This window comes from Chiloscyllium plagiosum, unplaced genomic scaffold, assembly GCF_037043375.1.
Source record: "Chiloscyllium plagiosum isolate Xiang-an unplaced genomic scaffold, Cpla_swu_hap1 HiC_scaffold_12, whole genome shotgun sequence".
NCBI classification, from domain to species: domain Eukaryota; kingdom Metazoa; phylum Chordata; class Chondrichthyes; order Orectolobiformes; family Hemiscylliidae; genus Chiloscyllium; species Chiloscyllium plagiosum.
Genome location: NW_028270150.1, coordinates 14647118 through 14673618, shown reverse-complemented (window position 1 = coordinate 14673618; position 26501 = coordinate 14647118). Strand labels below are relative to the sequence as shown.

Sequence of the window (26501 nt, the reverse complement as noted above, 5' to 3'; positions counted from 1 at the left end):
CAGGCGATAATGCTGTCAGATAGAAGCTGTTCACAGTATAACAGCTGAAGTCACCATCAGCTGTTCACAGTATAACAGTGAGGTTTAGGAACAGGTAGCAAAGGATATGAAGAGAAAGTGGGAAACAGGGGACTGAGTTGGATGGTCATATTAAATGGGGGAACAGTCTGGAAGGGCTGAATGATCTACTCCTGCTCCTAAATTCTATGTTTCCATGATTCTAAAACTCATTTCCTATTTTACCAGTGACCCAGAAAACTAGAAGTAAAGCTTTGGAATTATTTCAGTGCATTGGTTTTACTGTCCACTGTGTGAAAAATGACCATCAACACAAATAGGCTCACACTACATTCTAAACCCATAGCATACAGTCAGGTTAGTACACTCACCTTTTCTGGTCGAACCTGAACGAAGGAATATTACCACACATTTGTACTGAATATTTATTTGTGTCTGCTTCTTAACTTTATATAGTGGAATATTCTGACTAATTGCATCTGAACAAAATGTGCGAAAGAGACTGGTAGTAAATGATACATACCTCCTTCATGAGTTTTCACAATCAGTGCACTCTGATCTAAACCATATTCCAGCAACATTCCAAAGATTTATGAATGTTTTGTGTTTTACCTTGACTGGTCAGATTGCGATGCACAGCATACGTTTAATAAGGTAGATGTACAGATGTGGGGAAGACCAAAACTAAGTGGTATGATCTCAGGTGACATGAATACTGGACAAGTCAGATCCTAGAATGAAACCCGGATAGATCCAAACCTTTTTCTCATTTGAATCATGGAGGCCAGTTACAGATACCATCACAAGAGGCTGCCAGTGTATGTTCAAGAAAAAAATCAAAACCTTTCTTCAACAAGAAAAAACACCAACTATACCATGAAATGAAATTAAAGTTTAAGAAGATGTCATCACAGACATTAGAAGAGGGCTCAAATCCATACTATTTTTTTTCCAGCAATATATTTAAAAACACCTAACTTCAGTAAAGGATTAGTAATACATTCAAACTAAAGTTCCATGCTTCAGACTCAGAGTGGTACAACTGCAATTGGTTTCCTTTTGGCAAATTTCCAAGCAGCCACTGTATTCCTTCAGCCAGCATCTCTCTTCAAGAAACCTAAGACAAATTACAAACTAAACTCACTATAAATTTAACTAAACAGCAAATGCAGGAGAGTTCTTTAAAGTAATTGTCAAGCAGCCTTGCATTCATTCTTTGACACTCAAACTGATACACTCACATTTCTGGATTATTCTGTCTTTCTCTGTCACCAGTCTCTTGTTGCTAAGCAACAACACAATACAGTTTCCTTTACAATTTTTAAAAATAATTAACTGGTGCACCGCGGCTCCTCTATAACATTGTAAAACCTCATTGTCATGCACGAAAAGAAAACAGAATAACAGATTTCATTTTCACCCCTCATAGAATAAATCTTAAAAAAAAGTTATGCCATAAGACCATACAATGTAGGATAGGAAGGAGGCCATTCAGCCCATCAATGAGATCATGGCTAATCTGATCATCATTAACTCCACTTTCCTGCCTTTTGCCCATATGCCTTGATTCCCTTACTGATTAAAATTTGTCTCTTGCAGCCTTGAACACACGTAGTGGCCCAGAGATGAAAGCCCTATGTGGTGAAGAATTCCATAAATTCATTAGCCTCTGAGAGCAAACATTCTTCCTCAACTTTATCATAAATAGGTGACCCCCTTCTCTGTGGTTAGACACCCTGAACTTATAAAGGGAAGCAACCTCTCAGTATCTATGGTGTTATGCATAACTAAGACTCTATATGCTCTAATAAGGGTCACCTCTCATTATTCTAAATTCTTATTTGAGGGATTGGGTGTTGTTATGGACCAGACCAGACCCCCTCAATATGTAGGCCACACCTCGTCAATCCGTCCTCAGAATAAAATCCCTCCATACCCAGGACAAAATTGAGAAACATTCTCTGGATGGTCTCCAATTCCAGGATATCTTTCCTTACTAAGGGAACCAAAACTGGTCACAGCATTCTAGCTGTGGTCTAACTAGTGTCTTGAATAATTATAGCAAGACCTCCTATTTTTATTCTGGATCAGTGGTGCTGGAAGAGCACAGCAATTCAGGCAGCATCTGACGAGCAGCAAAATCGACGTTTCGGGCAAAAGCCCTTCAGCCCGAAACGTCGATTTTGCTGCTCGTCGGAAGTTGCCTGAATTGCTGTGCTCTTCCAGCACCACTAATCCAGAATCTGGTTTCCAGCATCTGCAGTCATTGTTTTTACCTCCTATTTTTATTACCCATTCCTTTAAAATAAAGTGAAATAACTCCACAGAGACCAGTATCCTGTCATCAAGTCACCTTTCTTTATTCATGATGAGTCCTTGACTCTAGTACTACTCCTCCTGAGTCAGTTCTGAGAGTGTTAGAATCTCAGACACTTCTCTTTTTTTATCTGTCAGCCAGGGCTCCCTGATTGGACCAGATTACCAGACCCAGTCAGGGAACTCATATTCTATGAGGTCATGCTGGCTGACTTAATTACAATCTCTGCATTCCCTCACCCTCTGTAAGGACCTCAGCTGATCCTTTTTCTTGGAGAGCCTCCTGGAATGTTCTAGAACCAGGACCGGTTCCTCTGACTCATCGTCTGATATGGGCAGCTTGTAACAGCGGGAACTCGCCTCTTGCGCCAAGATTGTCTCGGTAGAATTTCACTCTCCTCTTCAAGCGTCAAGGCTGCTACATCCATCGTGTGTATCTCAGATTCCGAGATCTCATCAACACTTGATGGAGAGGGTCAACCCAAGGGTTCCAGCAGACTTCCTGACTGTTCCAAAGGGCATGACAAATTTTGCTCCCACAGCCTTTGTGAATTTGCTGCTATCATATAGTCCACATCACTCCCCTCTTCCAAGTCAGCAACATATTTTGCAAATAATTGTCCCCCAGTACTGATCGTTCATTTGATTGTCACTGTGGTACACCATTAGATGCAGGTTGCCATCCATAAAATTCCTCCTGACTCCAACTCTCTAACTTCTACTAATTAGCCAATTCTCTATTAATGCTAAAATACTACCCACAATACCAAGGGCTCTTATCGTATTCAGTAGACTTATGTGTTGTACTTTATGGAACATCTTTTTGTAATCATATATATTGTAATTCTGGTTCTTTCTTGCCAATCCTGTTTGTTACCTTGTCAATTTATAAATTTGTTAGACATGATTTCTCCTTAATGATACTGCATTGATGCTACTTGATTTTATTACATATTTCTGAATGCTCTGCTTTTATAGCCTTTACAATAGACTCTAACATTTTCCCAATAACAGACTTCGATGTAACTGGCCTATAGTTATATGATTTTTTTTTATCTCCTTCCCTTTTGGAATAGATTTGTACATTAACAGTTCTTCAGTTCTCACAGAATGTTCCAGAAATTACAGATTATTTGATGATTACTACATCCTCTATCTCTGCTGCTACTTCCTGTAATATTCTAAGATGCAACCTGCGAGGTTCTGGAGACTTATCAGTTTTTAGCCCCATTAGTATCTCTCCTTAGTATCTCTGCTCCAGTGAGAGTTATTGCATTTATTTCCGCCTCCATACCCTCATCTGGGAATGATTAGTAAAAAGATGCTGGGTACTGTAATCTAAAGAACTGACCTCCAATGCTACAATATTCTTATCTCTAATAAGCCTGTCCCAACCTATCGCCCTTCTAAATAGTTTCAATCCTTGTCTACAGTTATTTAATTCACATTGGTTCCAGTTTACCTGTGGGTCAGGTCATAATCCCAAAACTGTTATTTGTTAGCCATGTCACTTCCTTATATTTGCTCAACTTTGTTATATATGGTTCTCCCCACAGGCATTGATATCACCTGATACTCTTATCTGTCCAACATATCTAACAGGGTATTAAGAATAATTATTACTCAAAAGAGTGTTCAGGACTGAAAGAACATTACCGTAGAGAACGGTTGTGGTAAATAGCCTGGATAAATTTAAGGGGATCTGGATAAGCAAGGAAAGCGGGGTCCATTAGGAGTGACACAGAGAAATGGGTGTGTTAAGTTAACAAACACTCATCTGGCAACAGAGCCAATCTATCTTCCACCTACATTCATGAGCAGCAACATAAGTGCAAACTGATTTTCTGCTTCAAATGCCAGTACTTTTGTAATTGCCCATTTCATGCCTAGAAAGCAAGTGACCCTTGAACCTTGACATTCTGGCTCCAAGGAAGAGTCACCAACACAGAACTTGATGCCATTATTGTTTCTTCCAAATGTGCCATAATCAAACATTATCAGCTACACTTAATCATGTACCTATTCCATTGCCTTTATAAGGTATCGTCACTTGATCATTTGATTAATTTGGCTTAATTTGTTTTAAATTGAATGTTTTTTTACTAAAAGTAGAAGCAGACACTTCTCCTTTAAGGCACTATTACTTGTTAAATTGGTTTAATTTGCCTTAATTTGATTTACTGATTTCAAAGGGCTATGCATTCTCAGTTGACAGCATTCTCATATAAAATAAACGCGTCATTTTCTGAGCAGCAGGTAATGAGTAATGGGGTACCATAGGGATCAGTGCTTGGACCCCAGCTATTCCCAATAAATACTAATGACTTAAAAGATATAGGGAGAGGCAATTACTTTGTGGTATTATTGCTCTTCTATTAATCCAGAGTCAGCTGTAGTGTTCTGGTGACCCAGGGTTGAATTCCACCATGACAGATGATGATATTTAAATTCAATGGAAATCTGAAATTAAGAGTCTCATAATAACAATGAATACTTTGTCAATTGTCAGGGGATAAAAAAACTCATCTGGCTCACTAGTTTTCTTTTGATAGGAACAGCTGCCATCCTTACTTGGCCTGGCCTACATGTGACTCCAGACCCACAGCAATGCAGTTGAGTCTTAACTACCGCTGGGTAATTAGAGATAAAAGTGCTGGCCCAGCTAATGCTCACATCCCATGAATAAATATTAAAAAAAGATAAGTGAACCAAATGTAATGACTTCAAGTTTGCAGATGATATAAAGCTGGGTGGGAAGATGAACGGTGCGGAGGATGCAAAAATGTTTAGCTGTGATTTGGGCAAGTTAAGTAAGGGAGCAGATGCATAATAAATTAAGTTATATGTGGATAAATATGAGGTTATTTATCTTGGAGGCAGAAACAAGAAAGTAGATTATTATCTGAATGGTGATGAAATGGGAAATGGGGCAGAATGGTGGCTCAGCAGTTAGCATTGCTGCCTCACAGCACCAGGGACCTGGGTTTGAATCCAACACCAGGTGACTCTCTGTGTGGTGTTTGCACATTTTCCCCGTGTCTGTGTGGGTTCCATCTGGGTGCTCTGGTTTCCTCCCACAATCCAAAGATATTCCGTGCTATACATCTCTATGACTATGACTCGATGTGCATTATAGGTGAATTGGCTATGCTAAATTACCCATAGTGTTCAGGGATGTGTAGGTTAGGTGCATTAGTCAGGGGTAAGTACAGGATAATTGGGTAGGGCAATGGATCTGGGTGGGTTACTCTTCAGAGGGTCGGTGTGGACCTGTTGGCTTGAAGAGCCTGTTTCCACACTGTAGGGATTCTATGAAAGGGGATTTAGACCTGAGTGTCCTTGTACATTGGTTATAGGTGCAGCAGATGGTGAAGAAGACAAATTGTTTGTGACTTTAGTAGCGAGAGGACTTGAGTACAGAAGTAAGGTCATCTTGCTGCAATTATACAAAGTCCATGGTAAGATCAGACCTTGAGTATTGGGTGTAATTTTGGTCTCCTCATCCGAGGAAGGATTTTCTGGACTTGGAAAGAGTGCACCAAAGGTTTAGCAGACTGATTCTGAGTTTGAAAGGACTGATGTATGAAGAGTGACTGTATCAGTTCACTGGAGTTTAGAAGTGTTTCATAGAAACCTATAAAATTCTAACAGGAACGGCAGGTGAAACACAAAAAGGTCTTTATATTCATTCATGGGATGAGGGAATCACTGCCTAGGCCAGCATTTATTGTCCATCCTAATTGTCCTTGAACTGGTCTTGCTGGATCATTTCAGAGGTCATCTAAGAGTTTAATGTGATTACATTGCTGTTGGCCTGGAGTCATAGGTAAGCCAGGAACGGATTTCCTTTCCCAAAGAACAGTGGTGATCCAGATGTCTTTGATATAATAATCAACAACAGTTTCATGGTCATTATTAGACTCTTATTACAGATTTGTTTTATCGAATTCAATCTTCTCCATCTGTCACGGTGGGAAGTTGAACCAAGGCCCCAGGACACAACCTGGGTCCCTAGATTAATAATCTTGTGAAATACCATTACATTGCCACCTGATGGTCAGGGCGTCTGGAAGTAGGAGGTTACAGTCCAAGATTACAGTGAGGGCCATTTAAGACTGAGATTGGGAGAAATGTCTTCACCCAGAGAACATAGAACATAGAACATAGAACATAGAAGAATACAGCGCAGTAAAGGCCCTTCGGCCCTCGCTGTTGCGCCGATCCAAGCCCACCTAACCTACACTAGCCCACTATCCTCCATATGCCTATCCAATGCCTGCTTAAATGCCCATAATGAGGGAGAGTCCACCACTGCTACTGGCAGGGCATTCCATGAACTCACGACTCGCTGAGTAAAGAACCTACCCCTAACATCTGTCCTATACCTACCCCCCCTTAATTTAAAGCTATGCCCCCTTGTAATAGCTGACTCCATACGTGGAAAAAGGTTCTCACTGTCGACCCTATCTAAACCCCTAATCATCTTGTACACCTCTATCAAGTCACCCAAACCTTCTTTTCTCCAATGAAAACAACCCCAAGTGCCTCAGCCTTTCCTCATACGATCTTTCTACCATACCAGGCAACATCCTGGTAAACCTCCTCTGCACCCGTTCCAGTGCCTCCACATCCTTCCTATTGTATGGCGACCAAAACTGCACACAATACTCCAGATGCGGCCGCACCAGAGTCTTATACAACTGCAATATGACCTCAGTACTCCGGAACTCGATTCCTCTACCAATAAAAGCCAGTACGCCATATGCCTTCTTCACCGCACTATTTACCTGGGTGGCAACTTTCAAAGATCAGTGTACATGGACACCAAGATCCCTCTGCTCATCCACACTACCAAGTATCCGACCATTAGCCCAGTACCCCATCTTTTTGTTACTCTTACCAAAGTAAATCACCTCACACTTAGCTACATTGAACTCCATTTGCCACCTTTCTGCCCAGTTCTGCAGCTTATCTATATCCCGCTGTAACCTGCCACATCCTTCCTCACTGTCTACAACTCCTCCGACTTTCGTATCATCCGCAAACTTGCTCACCCAACCTTCTAACCCCTCTTCCAGGTCATTTATAAAATGACAAACAGCAATGGTCCCAAAACAGATCCTTGCGGAACACCGCTAGTGACGGCACTCCAAGATGAACCTTTACCATCAACTACTACCCTCTGTCTTCTTCCAGCCAGCCAACTCCTAATCCAAATCTCCAACTCACCCTCAATGCCATACCTCCGTATTTTTTGCAGTAGTCTACCCTGGGGAATCTTATCAAATGCCTTACTAAAATCCATATACACCACATCTACCGCTTTCCCCTCGTCCACCTCCTTAGTCACCTTCTCAAAGAATTCAATAAGGTTTGTGAGGCACGACCTGCCCTTCACAAAACCATGCTGACTATCCTTGATCACATTATTCCTCTCCAGATGTTCATAAATCCTATCCCTTACAATTCTCTCTAAGATTTTGCCCACAACAGAAGTGAGACTCAACGGCCTATAGTTACTAGGGTTATCCCTACTCCCCTTCTTGAACAAGGGAACCATATTTGCTAGTCTCCAATCTTCTGACACTACTCCTGTCGACAACGAGGACATAAAAATCAAGGCCAATGGCTCTGCAATCTCCTCCCTCGCTTCCCAGAGAATCCTAGGATAAATGCCATCAGGCCCAGGGGACTTATCTATTTTCACCCTTTCCAGAATTTCCAACACCTCTTCTCTACATACCTCAAAGCCATCCATTCTACTTAATTGTGACTCAGTATTCACATTGACAACAATGTCCTGTTCCTGATTGAATACTGACGAAAAGTATTCATTCAGTGTCTCCCCAATCTCTTCAGCCTCCACACGCAACTTCCCACTACTATCCTTGACTGGACCTATTCCTACCCTAGTCATTCTTTTATTCCTGACATACCTATAGAAAGCCTTAGGGTTTTCCCTAATCCTACCAACTAAGGACCTTTCATGTCCCCTCCTTGCTGCTCTTAGCTCTCTCTTCAGGTCCTTCCTGGCTACCTTATAACTCTCAATCGCCCCAATTGAACCTTCACGTCTCATCTTTACATAGGCCGCCCTCTTCCATTTAACAAGGGATTCCAATTCCTTATTAAACCACGGCTCCCTCACACCACCCTTTCCTCCCTGCCTGACGGGTACATACTTATCAAGGACACTCAATAGTTGCTCCTTGAACAAGCTCCACATATCAATTACGCCCTTGCCTTGAAGCTTACTTTTCCAAGCCACACATCCTAAGTCATGCCTCACCGCATCATAATTTCCCTGCCCCCAGCTATAACTCTTGCCCTGTAGTGCACACTTATCCCTCTCCATCACTAGAGTAAAAGTCACTGAATTGTGGTCACTGTCCCCAAAGTGCTCACCTACCTCTAATTCTAACACCTGGCCTGGTTCGTTACCCAGAACCAAATCCAGTATGGCCTCACCTCTTGTTGGCCTATCTACATATTGTGTCAGGAAACCCTCCTGCACACATTGGACAAACACTGACCCATCTAACGAACTTGAGCTATAGCTTTCCCAATCAATATCAGGAAAGTTAAAGACCCCCATAACAACCACCCTATTACTTTCACTCTTCTCTTGAATCATCCACGCTATCCTTTCTTCTACATTTCTAGGACTATTAGGAGGCCTGTAAAAAACTCCTAACAGGTGAGCTCACCTTTCCTATTCCTAACCTCAGCCCAAACTACCTCAGATGGCGAGTCTTCATCCATCGTCCTTTCCACAGCTGTAATACTATCTTTGACAAGCAATGCCACACCTCCCCCTCTTTTACCCCCACCTCTGACCCTACTAAAACATTTAAACGCTGGGACCTGCAACAGCCAATCCTGTCCCTGTTCTACCCATGTCTCCGTAATAGCCACAACATCGAAGTCCCAGGTACCAACCCACGCTGCAAGTTCACCTACCTTATTTCGTATCCTTCTTGCATTGAAGTATACACACTTCAAGCCACTTTCCTGTTTACAGGCACCCTCGTTTGAAATTGATGCCATGTTCCTAACCTCCCTACACTCCAGGTCCTGCACCCTAAAGCTACAGTCTGGGTTCCCATGCCCCTGCAGAGTTAGTTTAAACCCACCCCAAGAGCACTAGCAAACCTCCCACCAAGGATAAAGGTGCCCCTCAGGTTCGGGTGCAGACCATCCTGTTTATAGAGGTCCCACCTTCCCCAGAAAGAACCCCAGTTATCCAAATACCGGAATCCCTCCCTCCTGCACCATCCCTGTAGCCACGCATTTAACTGTTCTCTCTCCCTATTCCTCGACTCTCTATCACGTGGCACGGGTAACAAACCAGAGACAACAACTCTGTTCGTTCTAACTTTGAGCTTCCAACCTAGCTCCCTGAAAGCCTGCCTAACATCCTCAGCGCTCCTCCTACCTATGTCATTGGTGCCAATGTGGACCACGACTTCGGGCTGCTCCCCCTCCCCCTTAAGGACCCGGAAAACACGATCAGAGACATCACGTACCCTTGCACCTGGGAGTCAACATACCAAACGTGAGTCTCTCTCGTTCCCACAAAACCGCCTATCTGTGCCCCGAACTACCGAGTCCCCAATTACTATTGCTCTGCTCTTCTCCACCCGTCCCTTCTGAGTAACGGGGACAGGCTCCGTGCCAGCGGCCTGAGCCCCGTTACTTACCCCTGGTAAGTCGTCCCCCCCACAAGTATCCAAAACGGTATACTTGTTCTTGAGGGGAACGGCCGCAGGGGGTCCCTGCACTGGCTGCTTCCTCCCAGTCCCCCTCACTGTCACCCATCTATCTGCCATCTTTGGAGTTACTACTTCCCTAAAGCTCCGATCTATGACCCCCTCTGCCTCCCGAATGATCCTAAGTTCATCCAACTCCAGCTCCAGTTCCCTAACATGGTCTTGGAGGAGCTGGAGATGGGTGCACTTCCTGCAAGTGTAATCAGCAGGGACGTCCATGGCATCCCTCACCTCAAACACGTTGCAAGAGGAACATTGCACTGCCTTCACTGCCATCCCTCTGAAAGTAACCTTTTTTAAAAAAAACTGGATCTAAAGAATACAACAAGCAAAATGCAGCACTTACCTACTTACCACAACGGGTCTTATTATTTAGGTTAGAGGAGGAGGGCGGGTGGGAGACACTACCTCTGTAGTGCCTCGGGTTCTCTCCTGCGCGCTTTTAAAGGGAAAAAAAACCTACCCGGCTGCCCCTCTGGTCTTCGTCACTTCCCCCTGCTGCTCCCGCTCTTTCTGTGAAGAGAAAAAAAACACCGCTGCCCGCTACCGGTAAGCAATTTTAAAACAAACTGTCTTACCTTAGCTGCTGCTCGCACTGAAAGTGGTGAGCCTGTGGAATTCACTGTCACAGGAAGTGGATGAGATCAAAACATGTAATTTTTTCAAGAAAGAGCTGGATGTAATTTTTAAGGGATCAACGGGTATGAGAACAAAGTGACTACATTTGTAGAAGCATCAACCATGATCATACTGAATGGCCATGAAGTGGAGGTGCTGGTGTTGGACTGGGGTGGACTAAGTCAGAAGTCACAAGACACCAGTATACAGTCCAACAGGTTTATTTGAAATCACAAACTTTCAGACTAATGCTCCTTCGTCAGATGAAGACTTCACCTGATGAAGGAGCAGCGCTCTGAAAGTTTATGATGTCAAATAAACCTGTTGGACTGTAACCTGGTATTGTGTGACTTCCGATATTGAATGGCAGAGCAGGCTTGAAGAACTGAATGGTTAAATGGCCCATTCTTATTTCCATTTACTCTGCTTCTATGTAGCATTAGCAGGGAGGAGACCCAAAGTGAATCACAAACATGAGCGTTGGCCAAATGGTCTAAATACCCTTTACTTCTGCTGTAGCCTTGGGATCTGTGTGACATGCCAATGATCAATGATCTCTTGTACGATGACAATGCTACTGTAACAGTCAGGCACTTACTTTTGTGTAGCCTTTTGTTATAACACTTCAGAATGAGTTTACTCTCTCTGCCATTGCCAATTTCAACATCCTGTAGAAATTGGACCTTGGGGATACAATTTTCCTCTTTGGATCATAGTTTGTCATTAATCATCAGGCATTCAGCTCCTCTGACATTTATATTCAGAAAACCTGAATCTCCAAATGTTCATATCTAACTAGAATATTTTTAGATGAAAATCAATGAATTCAACTCAAACTGTCAGCAAGCGTACAAATTGCATACTTTTGAAAAGGAGATATTGTTTAAAGGGAAGATATGCTAATGGATGCATAATTAAACAGCTCAATGGCTAATTTGATCAGTAATGGCAGATATTTCACCTCAGCTTGGAAGTTTGGAACTTGTGTGGCGCTGAAAATCACAACACGTTGGAGAAGTTTTCTACCTTGCATGCATCAGGACAGAAGTGCAAGAATATCAAATCTCTACCCTTTGAGATATGCTATTCTTCTGATTCACCCCTGATGAGTGCAAAATTAAAAAGCACTAACAACATAGAGTCATAGAGTCATAGAGATGTACAGCACGGCCCAACTCATCCACGCTGACCAGATATCCAAAACCAATCTAGTCTCATTTGCAAGCACTTGGCCCATATCCCTCTAAACCCTTCCTATTCATGTCCCCATCCAGATGCCTTTTAAATGTTGTCAGCCTCCATCACTTCCTCTGGCAGCTCAATCCTTACATGCACCATCCTCTGCGTGAAAAAGCTGCCCCTTAGGTCCCTTTTAAATCTTACCTCTCGCACCTCAAACCTATGCCCTCTTGTTCTGGACTCCTCCACTCTAGGGAAAGGACCTTGTCGATTTACCTAATCTGTGCCCCTCATGATTTTACAAACCTCTATAAGGTCACCCCTCAGCCTCCAACTCTCGAGGGAAAACAGCCCCAACCTATGCAGCCCATTCCTGTAGCTCAAACTCTCCAACCCTGGCAACACCCTTGTAAATCCTTTCTGAACCCTTTCAAGTTTTATGGCGTCATTCTGACAGGAGGGAGACCAGAATTGCACACAATGTTCCAAAAGTGACCTGTATAGCCGAAACACTGACCTCCCAACTCCTATACTCAATGCCCTGACCAATAAAGGAAAGCATACCAAACGCCTTCTTTATTTGTCTCTTTCTTCAACAATATTCCATCAGGAAAGCTTGCAAATGTAAATTCAGTTTGTCAAATAAATCTGAATAAATATCTGTTCTCAATCATGTTGGTTATATAAGTGCAGTATTGTTATAAAAATCCATCTGTTTCACTAATATTCCCGAGGGAAGGAAGTCTGCCGTCTCTACCCAGTTGCACTATGTGTGACTCCAGCCCACAAAAATGGGGTTCACCTTTGACTGCCCGCTGAAATACAACGTGCTTTTGTTGAAAAGCACTACAAAACTCACCACTTCTTCCTTTCTTCACCTTTCCCAAAGACAATTAGGAGCATACAATAAATGCCGACCTTGCCAGTAACACTCACATTTCATGAAAAACTGCACAAAAAGACACTCACAGCCTGAATGATGTCTGATTCCTGCAATTTATGGCTATTATGTTGTTTCAGAATTATTGGTCAAAAGCAGACTTGAAGAAACCAGTATCTGCAGAATACTCACTGAAATGACCCAATACCACAAGAAAACTTTGAAACGACCGAGTTGAAGTTTTCAAAATGATAAAGTACATTGATGTAACCAAACTGTGCACAAGGGCTGAAATCCAGGTTTTATAGGTTTAAAATGAAAACATTGGATGTAAGAAGATTCTGTGTTTGCTCTGTCCTGAAGTCGTACAGAATTATATAGAAGGAAAGGAGGCCATTCAGTTCATTGAGGCTGTGCTAGCATTTTGGTCAAAATATTCAATTAGACCCACCTTCCCACTCTTTCCCATTGTCCCTTAATCCTTTCTCCTTTCAAGTAGTTAGCCAATTTCCTTTCAAAAGTTATAATCCAATCTGCTGTCACTGTCTTTTCAGGCTGTACATGCTGGATCATAACAAGATGTTGTGTCAAAATAGATGTTACTTCATATTATCCCCAATCCTTTTACCAATTTCCTTCAATTTGTTTCTGAACATTTTACCATTGATCATTTTAACTCTTATTCATTCAGTTCTTCACCTCTGTTTTCAGTGGAGGTCGCTCTCATGAGTGAGGATAGGGAAATAAGATGTACTTTGTATCAATACTTCTGCTTTTGGTCCAATTGTCACAGACCTGCCTCCAAGTCCAGAGATTCGTGCACTGATAAAGACAACCCTGCCCATGGAGGCAAGAACATAGTGCTGGATTATAGCATTGGATTATTGCTGTTGGTTCATGAGGGCTAGGTCTATCCTAGATTGAGATGAGGAGATTGAGGGGGAGCAACACAACGTAGAGCACCCATAACACAGAAAGCAGCTTTTCAATATATCTGAAACAAACCTTCATCATTTTCTCCTATCCTGAAGATAAATTTGACTGAATGGTCTATTTCTGTGCCATTTGGACAGTCTTTGAAATACCAGTGTGTGTTGCTAGCAAACGTTTGGATGGGCAAGTGAATCTATCGGTTGACCTGGAATCTAACTTCCCCCCCCCCCATTACTCCCCAATACCAACTGAGACCTGATAGCTCAGGTTGAAAAAATTCTCAAAGACAGGCAGTGTCTTTAGAATAAGTGAATCATGACACACGTCTTATTCCATCGCACATTCTCAAGAGGTTTATTTTGATGTGTGTCAACATATTTTCCGTTGAGTTAAATTATCTAAATTAAGTGAATTATTCAAAATTGGAACGTCATTAATGGGCCTGAGTCGTGACTGAGTTGGATAAAGGAATAAAAGTGGTATTTAAATTTTCAGGATATCAAAGAAAGCTTTTATCACTTTCTGCTGCAACACCCTCCTTTATCTTAGTTTTATACAGTGACAGTATAATTTTGTTCTGTGATTGAAGTGTAACAGATTCAGATTCAAGAAGGCTTACTGTGGTTTTGGCATCACGAAGGCTTGTAATTATATTTTTTAAGCTGGTCTATCTGTGGCACGCATAAATTACAACACCTTGGACATATGTAATGTTCCAAAGCACTTTATCGCTCAAGATGCCAAGCCATATAAGTTAATGTTAGGACAGCTGACCAGAAGCTTGGGTCAAACAGAAAATCTTTAAGGAGTGTCATTATGGAAGAAATGAATGTTGAAAGTTGTGTGGAGAGATTTATGAATAGAATTCTGGTGATGCTTACTATTCAGACATTAGACATGCTATCCACATGGGGACCACACTTTTTACTAGTAGAATATATTAACCGTGTGGGGAACACACAAAGCACCGCTGCAACATGGTATTCATATGGACAACAGATTTTGCACTAGTGGAACAGGCTATCCACTTGGGGAATACACTTAACACCAACAATCAATCATTGTCCAATGGATTTGTTTCATGGTTGAACACTTTACCCAAAATGATAATTGGTACTCATTCACAGAAAAGCAGGGGGGGCAGACCTTGAAACAATTCTTGCATGTGTGACATTTTGCATGCGTGATTGGCATTTCCTAATATGCTTAATTGAAATGCGTGGAGGGAATTTAAAGTCACGTCTTAACAATCGCATAGACTTGCTGGGCCAAATGGCCTGTCCTTGGCTGTGAAATGCTGAGACAGATAGATTTCTAATCAGGAAGGGAATCAAGCGTTTTGGGGAAAAGGTGGGAAAGTGGTGTTGAAGATTGTCAGATTAGCCATAATCTCATTAAATGGCAGAGAAAGCTTGATGGGCTGAATGGCCTGCTTCTGTTCCTACTTCTTACAATCCAATAGGACACAATTGAACAAAATATTTTCTTTCAAAGTGCTTCTCTGGAAATGAGGCAACAATGAGGAAATGAGGTCCTATAGCACAACCGGCAAAATCCTTAGGCAATCCTACACGATACCACACTGGATGGTAACATAGTATTCAGCTCATTTTTTTTCATTACTTAAAGTTTTCATTGATTTATGTCCCTTTTGTCCTTCAGAGTTTGTGACCAAAAGAGGGTTGCATTTAATATTATGTTCCTGGGTCTTGTCTTTTCAGATCTAATCAGCTAAAGGCAGCATCAGCAAGGGTGTGTGACAAATCTGTTACTTAAACAAAGTTATGTTGTCCTTGGTTTGTTTTTCAGAGAAGCCGTAAGAAGTGCAGACTTTGAAAAGTCTGAATTGACCGGTTTTAGGGCCAGTTTGATTGTAGCTAACAGATACTGCCTCAAGGTTTGGAAAAAAATCAATTGTACAATGAAAGGGGAGTGGCCAGTTCTCCCAGTGCTGCTTTCCACTGGTTTGGTTTGATTTTAGCAATAGTGTTGCAAAAGCTGCCAGACCTAAGAGAAACAGATCCATGCTGGTACTCCTCTCTGATTTCGCTCCTGTAAGACCCTGTGTTTGATTTTTCCTTTTGTGCCCAGGTGTGTTTATGGGGATTGTTGCAAGTATTTAGAACGGCATCATTAATTTGGGATAATCTGTTGGGTTTTTGGATAGGTTAAGTTATTCTGTATTCTCTTCTCTTTTGTTTGTGTTTCATTTGGTAATCTTGTAAACAGATTCTGTTTTGTTTAAAACTAAGTGGTTTTCACCAGCTGTATCCCTCCTGGAATATCCACACTACACCTGCTGAAAACAATGAGCAACGTTAGGGTATGGGCTACCTTCTTGAATTGTTTTGAGGGGTCTGGCCTGGTCCATAACAGGTGCAGCAATTAGAAATGAGAATGAATGAGAGACAAGAATTAGTTCGAGATTTGGAATGCCCTATCCATCAGGACAGTGAGAGTACCTGGACCAAATGGAATGTAGCAGTTCAAAGAGGCAGTGCACCATAATCTTCTCAAGGCCAGTTAATGGTGGGTGACAAATTCTGACTTGGCCAGTGAAGTCCCAAATGAATAGAAAAACTTGTTTGGAGGAATGCAGAGAATCCGAAGGGTTGTGGAACTGGTGGAGTTTACAGAGATTGAAAGGGATTAGGCAATTGAGTCTTTTTTAAAAAGTTTTTTTTTAAAATTGACTGCATGGACTATTTTACAGGATCTTGGGGCCAGAGTACCTGGGTTTACGTCATTGATCCGGAGTCTGTCAAAACATCTCTGAACAGGTCCACTAAAAAAATCTATAAATTTGAAGTTCAAATCCCAGCAGAGACAGAAATTTCAAATGATATGAAGTCCATCACTAATAAAACATCTAAAACCTACAATTCTGAGACCCAGAGAGGATGAGTCACCAATGGCTATATATGTCATAGATTGGCAGAACTCTTATGAAAATAAGAAGAGAGATGATCCAATCCTGAAAGACATCCTGATAATATAAATTGTACATTCAGTGACCTTCAGCGAAGTGTGAGAGAACATACACAGTGAGGAATCAAGAAAAGAAAGAAGACATGAGGAGAATAATTAGATAGAAATGGACAGAGAGGATTCAGAAAGAGAAGATAGGCAGATAATGGATTGAGAAAGAAAAGAATGTTACAAAGAGTAAGAATGGAGAGAGCAAAAAGAATAAAAGAGAGGATGGAGTGAGAGAGAAAAAAAAGGAAAGAGAGAGAGAACCACACACTGTGACAATATTCTCCCTCCATCTCCTAACTCCTCTGTATATCAGATGTTTAAACTCCTGGACTAAGAATGGTACAGAATTAGTTCATGGTCAGGATTCTTAAAGGAATTCCTGGTTTGGAAATGTATTCCATCTTGTTTCTTTCTCCTCGCAGGTCTCTCGGTACCTCGATATGATTTGTTGACTTGCCTTGACTGAGCTAACACTGTAATTCTGTCCCTAATTCATTATTATTTAACTCTTGAGTGTTAAATCCATCACTCATTTGATCATAAGCCCTGGAGGACAAAGGGACATAAATTGACAGAAACTCCCCGCAGTGGGAATCAATGAGTAGGATACTATGTTGCCATCTGTGTGGGACCAGGTAGGACAGACTGCAATCTCAGCTGAATGTGTGGGCTGAGTCCAACAGCCAGGGCTAATGTGGTTTCAGGTCCAGGCCAACAGGTTAAAACAAAATCTTGCATTCAATCTTCGAATACAAGGGTAGGCATTCAAACTCTTACAACTAGTTTGAGACTTTTATCATTTAAAGAGAACTATGAACGCATTGTGATTAATTGATAATAAATGTCCACACAAGTTCATGTTTTTATTTAAAAAAAGTCTGCATATTTAAAAATTAATCAAAGTTTCAATTGTACATTTTACTTCCCTTCCGGGATAATATTACAAGAATCTTGAAATTGCATTCACACCTTAAAGAGCAGCCCAAAGGTATACCATAGTCCCCAGTGAGTCAATTTTATTTCTCCTCATTGCTCCATCTGTTCTCTGAGGTATAGAATTTCATGGGGATCCTTCCATTTGCCTTTGAGTAAGCAATCCTCCAACTTTCTTAAACAACCTCCTGACTGTGGTTTCTTCATTTCAAACATTGTTGTGACTGCCTTGTTTAATATCTTCCTTAAACATGTGAAAAGCAATCCACCCAGTTCCGAAAGGCTCTCGCCATTCCCATAACTTCTATACAGCTGCTTCTTGCCTACTTGAGTCTCAACTCCTACACACACGCACTCACAGGCATACGCATTCACACACACAAGCATACATACATACACAGACACACACGCACACGCGCATGCATACACACAAACACAAACACAGAGGCATAAATATGCACACAGATACAAACACACACATGCACATACACACATAGAGACACATTCGCACACACACAGACCATCTTTATCAAAATGGAACAATATAACAGAGGTATAAGCTTTACCATTACTTTCAACACATCTCTTTGAGTCTATAACTCACATGAATAATTTATACTGCTAATGATGCTTATAACCCTTTTCCCAAAATTTCTGCCCCTATCAAAGGACTTCCTGTCAACAAACTTTCCCAAACCTTTTCTTCCAAGAGCTACATGCATAATGTAAATCTTTCAGTGCAACAAGAGGAGATTCATTGTCTCTATGAAATTCATTGTCCATATGTTCCTTTTGTCCACTCTAACCTAACTGAACAGGCCTCTTGGCTCAGAGGTAGGGACACTACCACTGTGCCTTTTAAATGTAATAAACCTGGGCGTTATCAAATGTCATTTATATTAGAAATTTTTGTTCTCAAGAGCTTGCCGCCATGTATCTGCAGATAACAATTTAACTTCTAAAACGAAAAATTATATTCTGAACAATGAGAGTGGTGAACTAGATTTTCTCAATAATCAAACCCCGAGGTGTTCAGTTCTCATGATGCTACAGAGGCATTCTTCATTAAAAAACATCCAATGCTTGATTGAGTGACAGGTGGGGGGGGGATGCCCATTGAGAGTTAAATCCCTTCCCTGAGTACCAACCCACTCTCTCCACAATACCCATTTCACATCCCAAACTCTGAGTCCCTCCTTGATCTGAGACCTTTGGTGGCTGTGGATCTGGCAATAAGCTCTACCTTCCCTTGTAGTGCTACTGTGCAGAGACAGCTGCTGTCCTCTGATTGGCCAGCAGCTCTCCCTGGGTACGAATTTCTCTGCCCAGCTCATGAATCCCAAGGGAATGAGTGATGTTGTCCTGTCAAGCGACTGAGTGGCAGTTCTCCCACAAAGAGGAGATTACTGGCAAGTTGCTGACTCTCCAGCTAGCAGCCAAGACCCTGTCAACAGGATTCTGCCCTGTATTTCAGGGTGATGGCTTTTCATTATCACCCATCCCTTTGTTGTGACTCAAAATGCCATATCACCACGGAAAACTTATCAAAGTATTTGTTAATTGTTAATTAATGAAGAAAAGGACAGTGCCAATTATATATCATATGGAGTGTAGCTCTTAACCTAAGAGTTTATAAGAGCAGGAGTAGGCTATTTCATCCCTTACTTAAAGCTGATCCCAGCATTTCATGAGATCCAGGCTGATCTTTTACTTCAACGCTTCTGCCACATCACTTTAGAATTTTTCAGATCAACCTGCTCATAGATGTTATATCCTGGCTTAGAGATATGGACACTACCACTGTGCCAGAAGACCCCACATCATATCCTTCCAGTCTTCAAACAAGAGGAAAACTGTTGATAATGATGGGAGACACAGTGTTGCATGAGAGTCAGGTTTCTCAGTGATGGGAGAGAGCTAATTGTACCTCATTCTTATCCCTTTGCAGTTCCACCGCACATAACACTGCTGAAGAATGAGACTGCAACAGAGAATGGCCATGTGGTCATCGCCTGTGACGCAGATGGGGATCCTACACCATCCATCTCTTGGAGTAGGTTTGACAATAGAAGCAGTTTTCCAGATGAAGAGAAGGTAAGAATTGTGCTGTTGGTTTATGAGATTGAAGGGACTTATCAGTTTCCGTTTGCTTCAGTTTTATCATCCGAAAATTTTGAGTTGCCTGAGCCGAGGATCGAAAACTCAAAGTTGAACTGCTGGACCAACCCCAGCAGAGCTTGGGTGTCTACCTAGGGGCACCAGCTTGGGCACATTCTACATGCAGATTCCTAGAATCCCTACAGTGTGGAAACAGGCCCTTCGGCCCAACAAGTCCACTTCAACCCTCTGCAGAGTAACTCACCCAGATCCATTCCCTGAACCTATTATCCTACATTTACCTCTGACTAATGCACCTAACCTACACATTCCTGAATACTATGGGCAATTTAGCATGTCTAATCTACCTAACCTGCACATCTTTGGTTTGTGGGAGGAAACCGGAGCACCCGGAAGAAATGTGCAAACTCCACATAGACAGTCACCTGAGGCTGGAATCGAACCCAGCTCCCTGGCGCTGTGAGGCAGTAGTGCTAACCACTGAGCCACCGTGCCACCCCAAGTTGGGCAGATTGCCTGCCAAACAGTCCCTGAAGCTGATTTGACACACATTTCTGCTGTTTTGGAAGGCTCCTCAGCCAAGTTAATGCTAAGTAATAAGTTCAGCTGTATCAATGACCACAGTTCCAACCTTGCCTTATTGAAAGGGTCTACAAGGCAATCTTCCTCTGACTTAGTTTTGCTGGTACAGCATTAGACTACACAGTGTTGTTGTTAACTTTTGGGATGTTTGAGGGAGTGACATTGCCTATTCAGAATAGGAGGTTAGAGCACTTTTATTTCCTCTCATATTATCACACACTTCTAGAGCAGGTTGGACTTGAACCCAGGTCTCCTGGGTCAGGGGTAGGTACTCTTTCCCTGTGCCACAAGAGGGCCCTGAGGTAGGTTAGAGGTCTTGGTTGCTAATGAGAAGCCTGTTACAGGATAGGGAAGACCATCATTGTAGACCCTGACTTGGGCTGTAGCAGGAAATGGATCTGAGGCCCAGACAGGGGTGAGGGGAAGCAGTGCACACACAGAAGAGAAGGACGAAAGCTCTCAATCAAAGACCAATCCCACCAAAGGTATTCAAGGGGCAGCTCTTCCACCCCCACCTCAGCCGTTATCTGTGGTTCACCAAGGAGGTGTCACTCAATTGTTGGATGAAATATACATGGAAAGTTTTTCATGGTGGATGTCTGGAATGCGTTGCCAGTGGATGTGGTAGGGGCGAGAATGATAGCGTAATTTAAGATGTATCTAGACAGTTACATGAATGGGCAGGGAACAGAGGGATATAGATCCATAGAGAATAGACAGCAGATTTAGATAGAGGATCTGGATTGGTGAGGGCTTGGAGGGCCAAAGGGCTGTAATGTTCTTTGTTTTTTGTTCTTTGAAAGGTTATCATGTTATGCAGGTGGCTTTCTGCTTGCGCTGTTTGGACCTTCGCCATCAAGTGCTCATTACCTCATATGTTTATCCACAAGTGTTGACATTTGAGCCTGGACTCAAAATCCTACATAAATGCCATGTGCTAACCAAAAGATAGGCAGCTGTGAAGCAATCTTCGGTGTGAACCCATTACCAGCTTTCTTCTGCATGTTACCCCCTCAAGGTCCTCATCGGAGTCCTTTGAAGCAGAATTTGTCAGTGACCCTGACGCCCAGTAAGCTGACATGCAAACTATTTTTTTCACCCTGATTTGAGTGTAGCCCATTTACACACAGTGACTCACCACATTCTAATCCCAGTACCCTCTTTTACAGAATCACAGCATTGTTGTGGTGTAGAAAGAGGCCCATTTTGTCTGCACTGGTTCTATGACCTCATGTCAATTTCCTGCCATTCCCCTGCATGCCATGCCAAGGAAAGATGTTGTGAAACTTGAAAGTGTTCAGAAAAGATATACAAGGCTGCTGCTGGGGTTGGAGAGTTTGAGCTGTAGGGACAGGCTGAATTGGCTGGGGCTGTTTTCCCTGGAGTGTCGAAGACTGAGGGGTGAGGTTTATAAAATCATGAGGGACATAGATAGGGTGAAAACTAGAGGGCATAGGTTTAAGTTGGCCATGATGTGGAGGTGCCGGCGTTGGACTGGGGTGGACAAAGATTTAAAATAACGCAACACCAGGATATAGTCCAACAGCTTTATTTGAAAATACATGCTTTCAGAGTTCTTTTCCTTTGTCCAGTAGCTGGATTTAATATGCAAGAGGAGCGATTTAAAAGGGAACTAAGGGGCAACGTTTTCATGCCGAGGGTGGTGCGTGTATGGAATGAGCTACCAGAGAAGGTGGTGGAGGCTGGTGCAATTACAACCTATAAAAGGCATCTGGATGGGTATATGAATAGGAAGGGTTTAGAGGGATATGGGCCAAGTATTAGCAAATGAGACTAGATTGCTGCATTTTGGGAAAGCAAATCTTAGCAGGACTTACACACTTAATGGTAAGGTCCTAGGGAGTGTTGCTGAACAAAGAGACCTTGGAGTGCAGGTTCATAGCTCCTTGAAAGTGGAGTCGCAGGTAGATAGGATAGTGAAGAAGGCGTTTGGTATGCTTTCCTTTATTGGTCAGAGTATTGAGTACAAGAGTTGGGAGGTCATGTTGCGGCTGTACAGGACATTGGTTAGGCCACTGTTGGAATATTGTGTGTAATTCTGGTCTCCTTCCTATCAGAAAGATGTTGTGAAACTTGAAAGGGTTCAGAAAAGATTTACAAGAGTGTTGCCAGGGTTGGAGGATCTGAGCTACAGGGAGAGACTGAACAGGCGGGGCAGTTTTCCCTGGAGCGTCGGAGGCTGAGGGGTGACCTTATAGAGGTTTCCAAAATTATGAGGGGCATGGATAGGATAAATAGAGAAAGTCTTTTCCCTGAGGTTGGGGAGTCCAGAACGAGAGGGCATAGGTTTAGGGTGAGAGGGGAAAGATATAAAAGAGACCTAAGGGGCAACGTTTTCACGCAGAGGGTGGCATGTGTATGGAATGAGCTGCCACAGGATGTTATGGAGGCTGGTACAATTTAAGAGGCATTTGGATGGGTATATGAATAAGAAGGGTTTGGAGGGATATGGGCCGGGTGCTGGCAGGTAGGACTAGATTGGGTTGGGATATCTGGTCGGCATAGACAGGTTGGACCGAAGGGTCTGTTTCCATGCTGTACATCTCTATGACTCTATGACTCTAATACCTAGGAGAATGTGTGGACTGCAGATGCTGGAGATAGAATCCTGATGATGGGCATGTGCCTGAAGCACGGTTCTCCTGCTCCTTGGATGCTGCTTGACCGACTGTGCTTTTCCAGCACCACACTCTGGTTTCGAATACTTGGATTGATTTGATTTATTGTCACATGTACCTAAATACAGTGAAAAGCTTTGTTTTGCTAGCAGTACAAACAGATCATAGTAAGCAAGGACACACAGATCATAGGGTGAAAAAAGCTTGGACAGAGTAAAGCATGCAGGTTATACAGCACAGGATGTACGTGAGGCAAGATCAACATTCACAAGATCAGCATTATTTGAAACTAGAGAGCCCATTCATCAATCTAATAACACCAGGGAAGAAGCTGTTCTTGAACCTGCTGGTGCATGTTTTCAAACGTCTGTATCTTGTGCCTGACGTGAGAGGATCTAGTTGGCATGGAGGAATTGGACCGAAGGGTCGGCGTCGCATCTCTATGATGCTGTGACTCTCTCTACATTTCTGAGCTTGTGTCAGACCTCCATCAGAGGTCTAAGCAGCACCCCCGGTTGCATTCACCCTATCTCTTCCCTTCAGGTCCTGTTTTGTGTCCCCAACGAGACAGTTTCTTCTTAACCACTCCATCAAACCTTTTAATAATTTTGAAGACCATGGTTAAATGTGTTTCTTTAACAGTCTCTGCTCTAAGGAGAACAACTGCAGCTTTCCTATCACTAGGACCATTCTCCCGTTCACCTACTCTGAAATGTTGACATCCTTGGAGAGGTCTCTGTAGCTTAAACATCAGTTGAAAGGACAAATTCATAAACGTATTGTTTAAAAACAGGTCGAGGTCTAATTGCCTACCTGTCAGCAATTTATAACCGTTGCTGCTTGCCTGTGAATTTCATGTTAAAGAATGCTTGGAGCAAGAAATTTTCATTAAACAACACAAGAGTATTTATTTATACAGGTCCTACAAACAATCTGAATGTATAATCGACAATGTTGGGCCTTAATCAGGCAAATATAATGAAAGACATAATACTTCAGGCAAGTCTTTATTTCATTACTTCAAGCTGCTGACTCCAGCATTATCTCTTCCATAAACACACACATGTTTTGTAAGGTTATGTAGAAAGAAGTCCTGACAAATCCTCAATATCACTTAATATCAGTTTTAGATTTGGATTTCTGACTGTATAATCCTCTTAGTTACTGAGATATAAAATCTCTACAGTGTGGAAACTGGCCCTTTGGCCCAACAAGTCCGCACGGACCTTCTGAAGAATATCCCACCCAGACCTATTTCCCTACCCTGTTACTCTCCATTTCCTCTGACTAATGCATCCAGCCTACACATCCCTGAATACTATGGGCAATTACCAAAGTCACTTCACCTACATCCAACCTTCTAACATTGCTCACATCTGTCCTGGCCTCAATTGTTGCTGTTCAATTCATTCAATTACTGACGAAAGTCTCCTACTCCCTCCAGACGTGCCTATTCTGACACAGTTGTGGCTAGTCTATGGTCATCTACCCTCTCTGCAATCAACTACACTTCATCCAAAACAATGTACTGTTCAAATCCTTATCCCACCAAGCCCTGATGAGCCACTGCCCCATGCTCGTTGATTCACATTAGTCCCTCAATTTTAGAACTCTCAGTTTCAAATTCCTCCACATTTTCAACCTGTACATTTCTGTCCCAGATCTTTTGGCTTTCCACCCTCAGCGATCTCGCTGCTCCTCCAAATTTGGCCTTTTTGAGGATACTCAACATTCATTCCATTCCCATTGATGGCTGAACTCTCAGCTGATTACGCACTGAAATGTCACCATCCCAGTTCTCAACATTTTTGTCTTTTTATTTCTTTCTTTTCTGATATTGTTTAAAGATTATCAAGTTCAGCAAGGGATTAATTTTTGTTTGAGTATCAACATGCCTGGTGACCTTCCTATGAGGCACCTTGGGTTGATTACATTGCTGTAGAATGGAGAGATAGGGACTTGGTTCTAATGTTATTGGGCCAGAAATCCCATAGACCTAGCCTAATACTCTAGTATTATAGGTTTAAGATCCCCACCAAAGCAATTGGTGGAATTTAAGTTCAGGAAATAATCCTACAATATAAAACTAGTCTCAGTAATAGTGACCATGCAGTCAGGACTGTTGGTTTGTGGATCAGCAGCTAGCATTGCTGCCTTACAACACCAGGGACCAAGCTTCGATTCTACCCTCAGGTGACCACATGTGTGGAGTTTGCATATTCTCTCCTTGTCTGTGTGGATTTCCTCCAGATGTCTTGGTTTCCTCCCAGAGTCCAAAGATGTGCTGGTTAGTCGGATTGTACATGCTAAATTGCCCATTGTGTCCAGGGATATGCAGGATAGGTGGATTAGCGATGGGAAATGCAGAGTTATAAGGAGGTGGGTTTAGGTGGAGTCCTCTTTGGATGGTCAGTGTGGACTTGATGGCCCAAATGGCCAACTTCCACATTGTAGTGATTCTATGATTTGCTAATACTCTTGAGGAAAGTGAACACTGTCCTTATCTTGCCTAGCTTGTGACTCCAGACCCACAACTATAGACTTGACTCTGAAAACTGCCCTCTGAAAAGGCCCACTGAGTCACTCAGTTCAAGGGCAATTAAGGATAGACAATAAATGCTGGTCTTGTCATTATGTCTTCATTGAAAGGATGAGAAAAGAAAATAAGTACAATTATAAATGCTGTGGAATTGCCTGCATCACATATGAAGACCTGAAGCTGGCAAAGCGAATCCCCTAGATATTCTCATTGCTTTATGGAGAAAAGTAGAGGATATGAAAAGTAACTGGTGCAATAATTATGAGATACCTGCAGCACACTACAGGGTGAAATCATCCTCTTGTCTGATAGAGCTTTGGTGTGCTCACTCTTAAAAGTGGGCGGGGGGATGCATCGCTATTTTCATACTAGTAAACAAGTGTGACTTCTGTAATTGTTACTCTCAGCTAACAGTGGGCGGAAGCCAATTATCATTGAAAAAACACAGCAGGTAGAGAGGGTTGCTGCACTTTAAGAGAAATGCAACAGCTTTGGTATGGAGATTTGGACTCATTTTTAAGGCACACAGCTTACTTTGATCTCTCAAAAATTGCAGCAACATACGAGAGTATAATGATCCACAGCCCAAGAACTGCAGTGTCAACTTACCACCCAATATTTCACCAACTCGAAAGTTAGTATTCCATTATTATGATAGTTGTTATCATGTATTAATTTTTTTGTAACTGATAAATAGAAGTTAATGATTGAAAATTAAATGAATTCAACTGGATGTAATATAATCTAAGGACTTTAATTAAAAAGGCAAAGTACAGTAGACCTTTCATTTTTGTTCTGGAAATTAACCCGATCTATATTCTGCAATAATTTGTAATTACAGTGAGTTCTGCTATAGCGCAGTAGTTCCATTCTCGTGCAATCCCAAGTTTTAAGAAAATCACAAATTTAAACTAATGGGGCTGGAACCATGTTGTAACCAATACATGCTTTAAAACTTGGTGCTTGAGAAACAATGTCCCCAATTCCAGAGTATAATG

At 42.2% G+C, this 26501-nt stretch overlaps 1 protein-coding gene across 3 annotated transcripts in view; it reads left to right on the top strand.

Annotated features, from left to right (window-relative positions):
- Positions 1-26501, top strand: part of ncam2a (neural cell adhesion molecule 2a) — a 1585154-nt gene that overhangs the window by 1174728 nt on the left and 383925 nt on the right. For all 3 annotated transcript variants that reach the window (XM_043701406.2, XM_087992469.1, XM_087992470.1), the window contains one exon: positions 19574-19719. In XM_043701406.2, coding sequence (XP_043557341.2) covers positions 19574-19719 — 146 coding nt within the window. The remainder of the gene's footprint in view (positions 1-19573; positions 19720-26501) is intronic.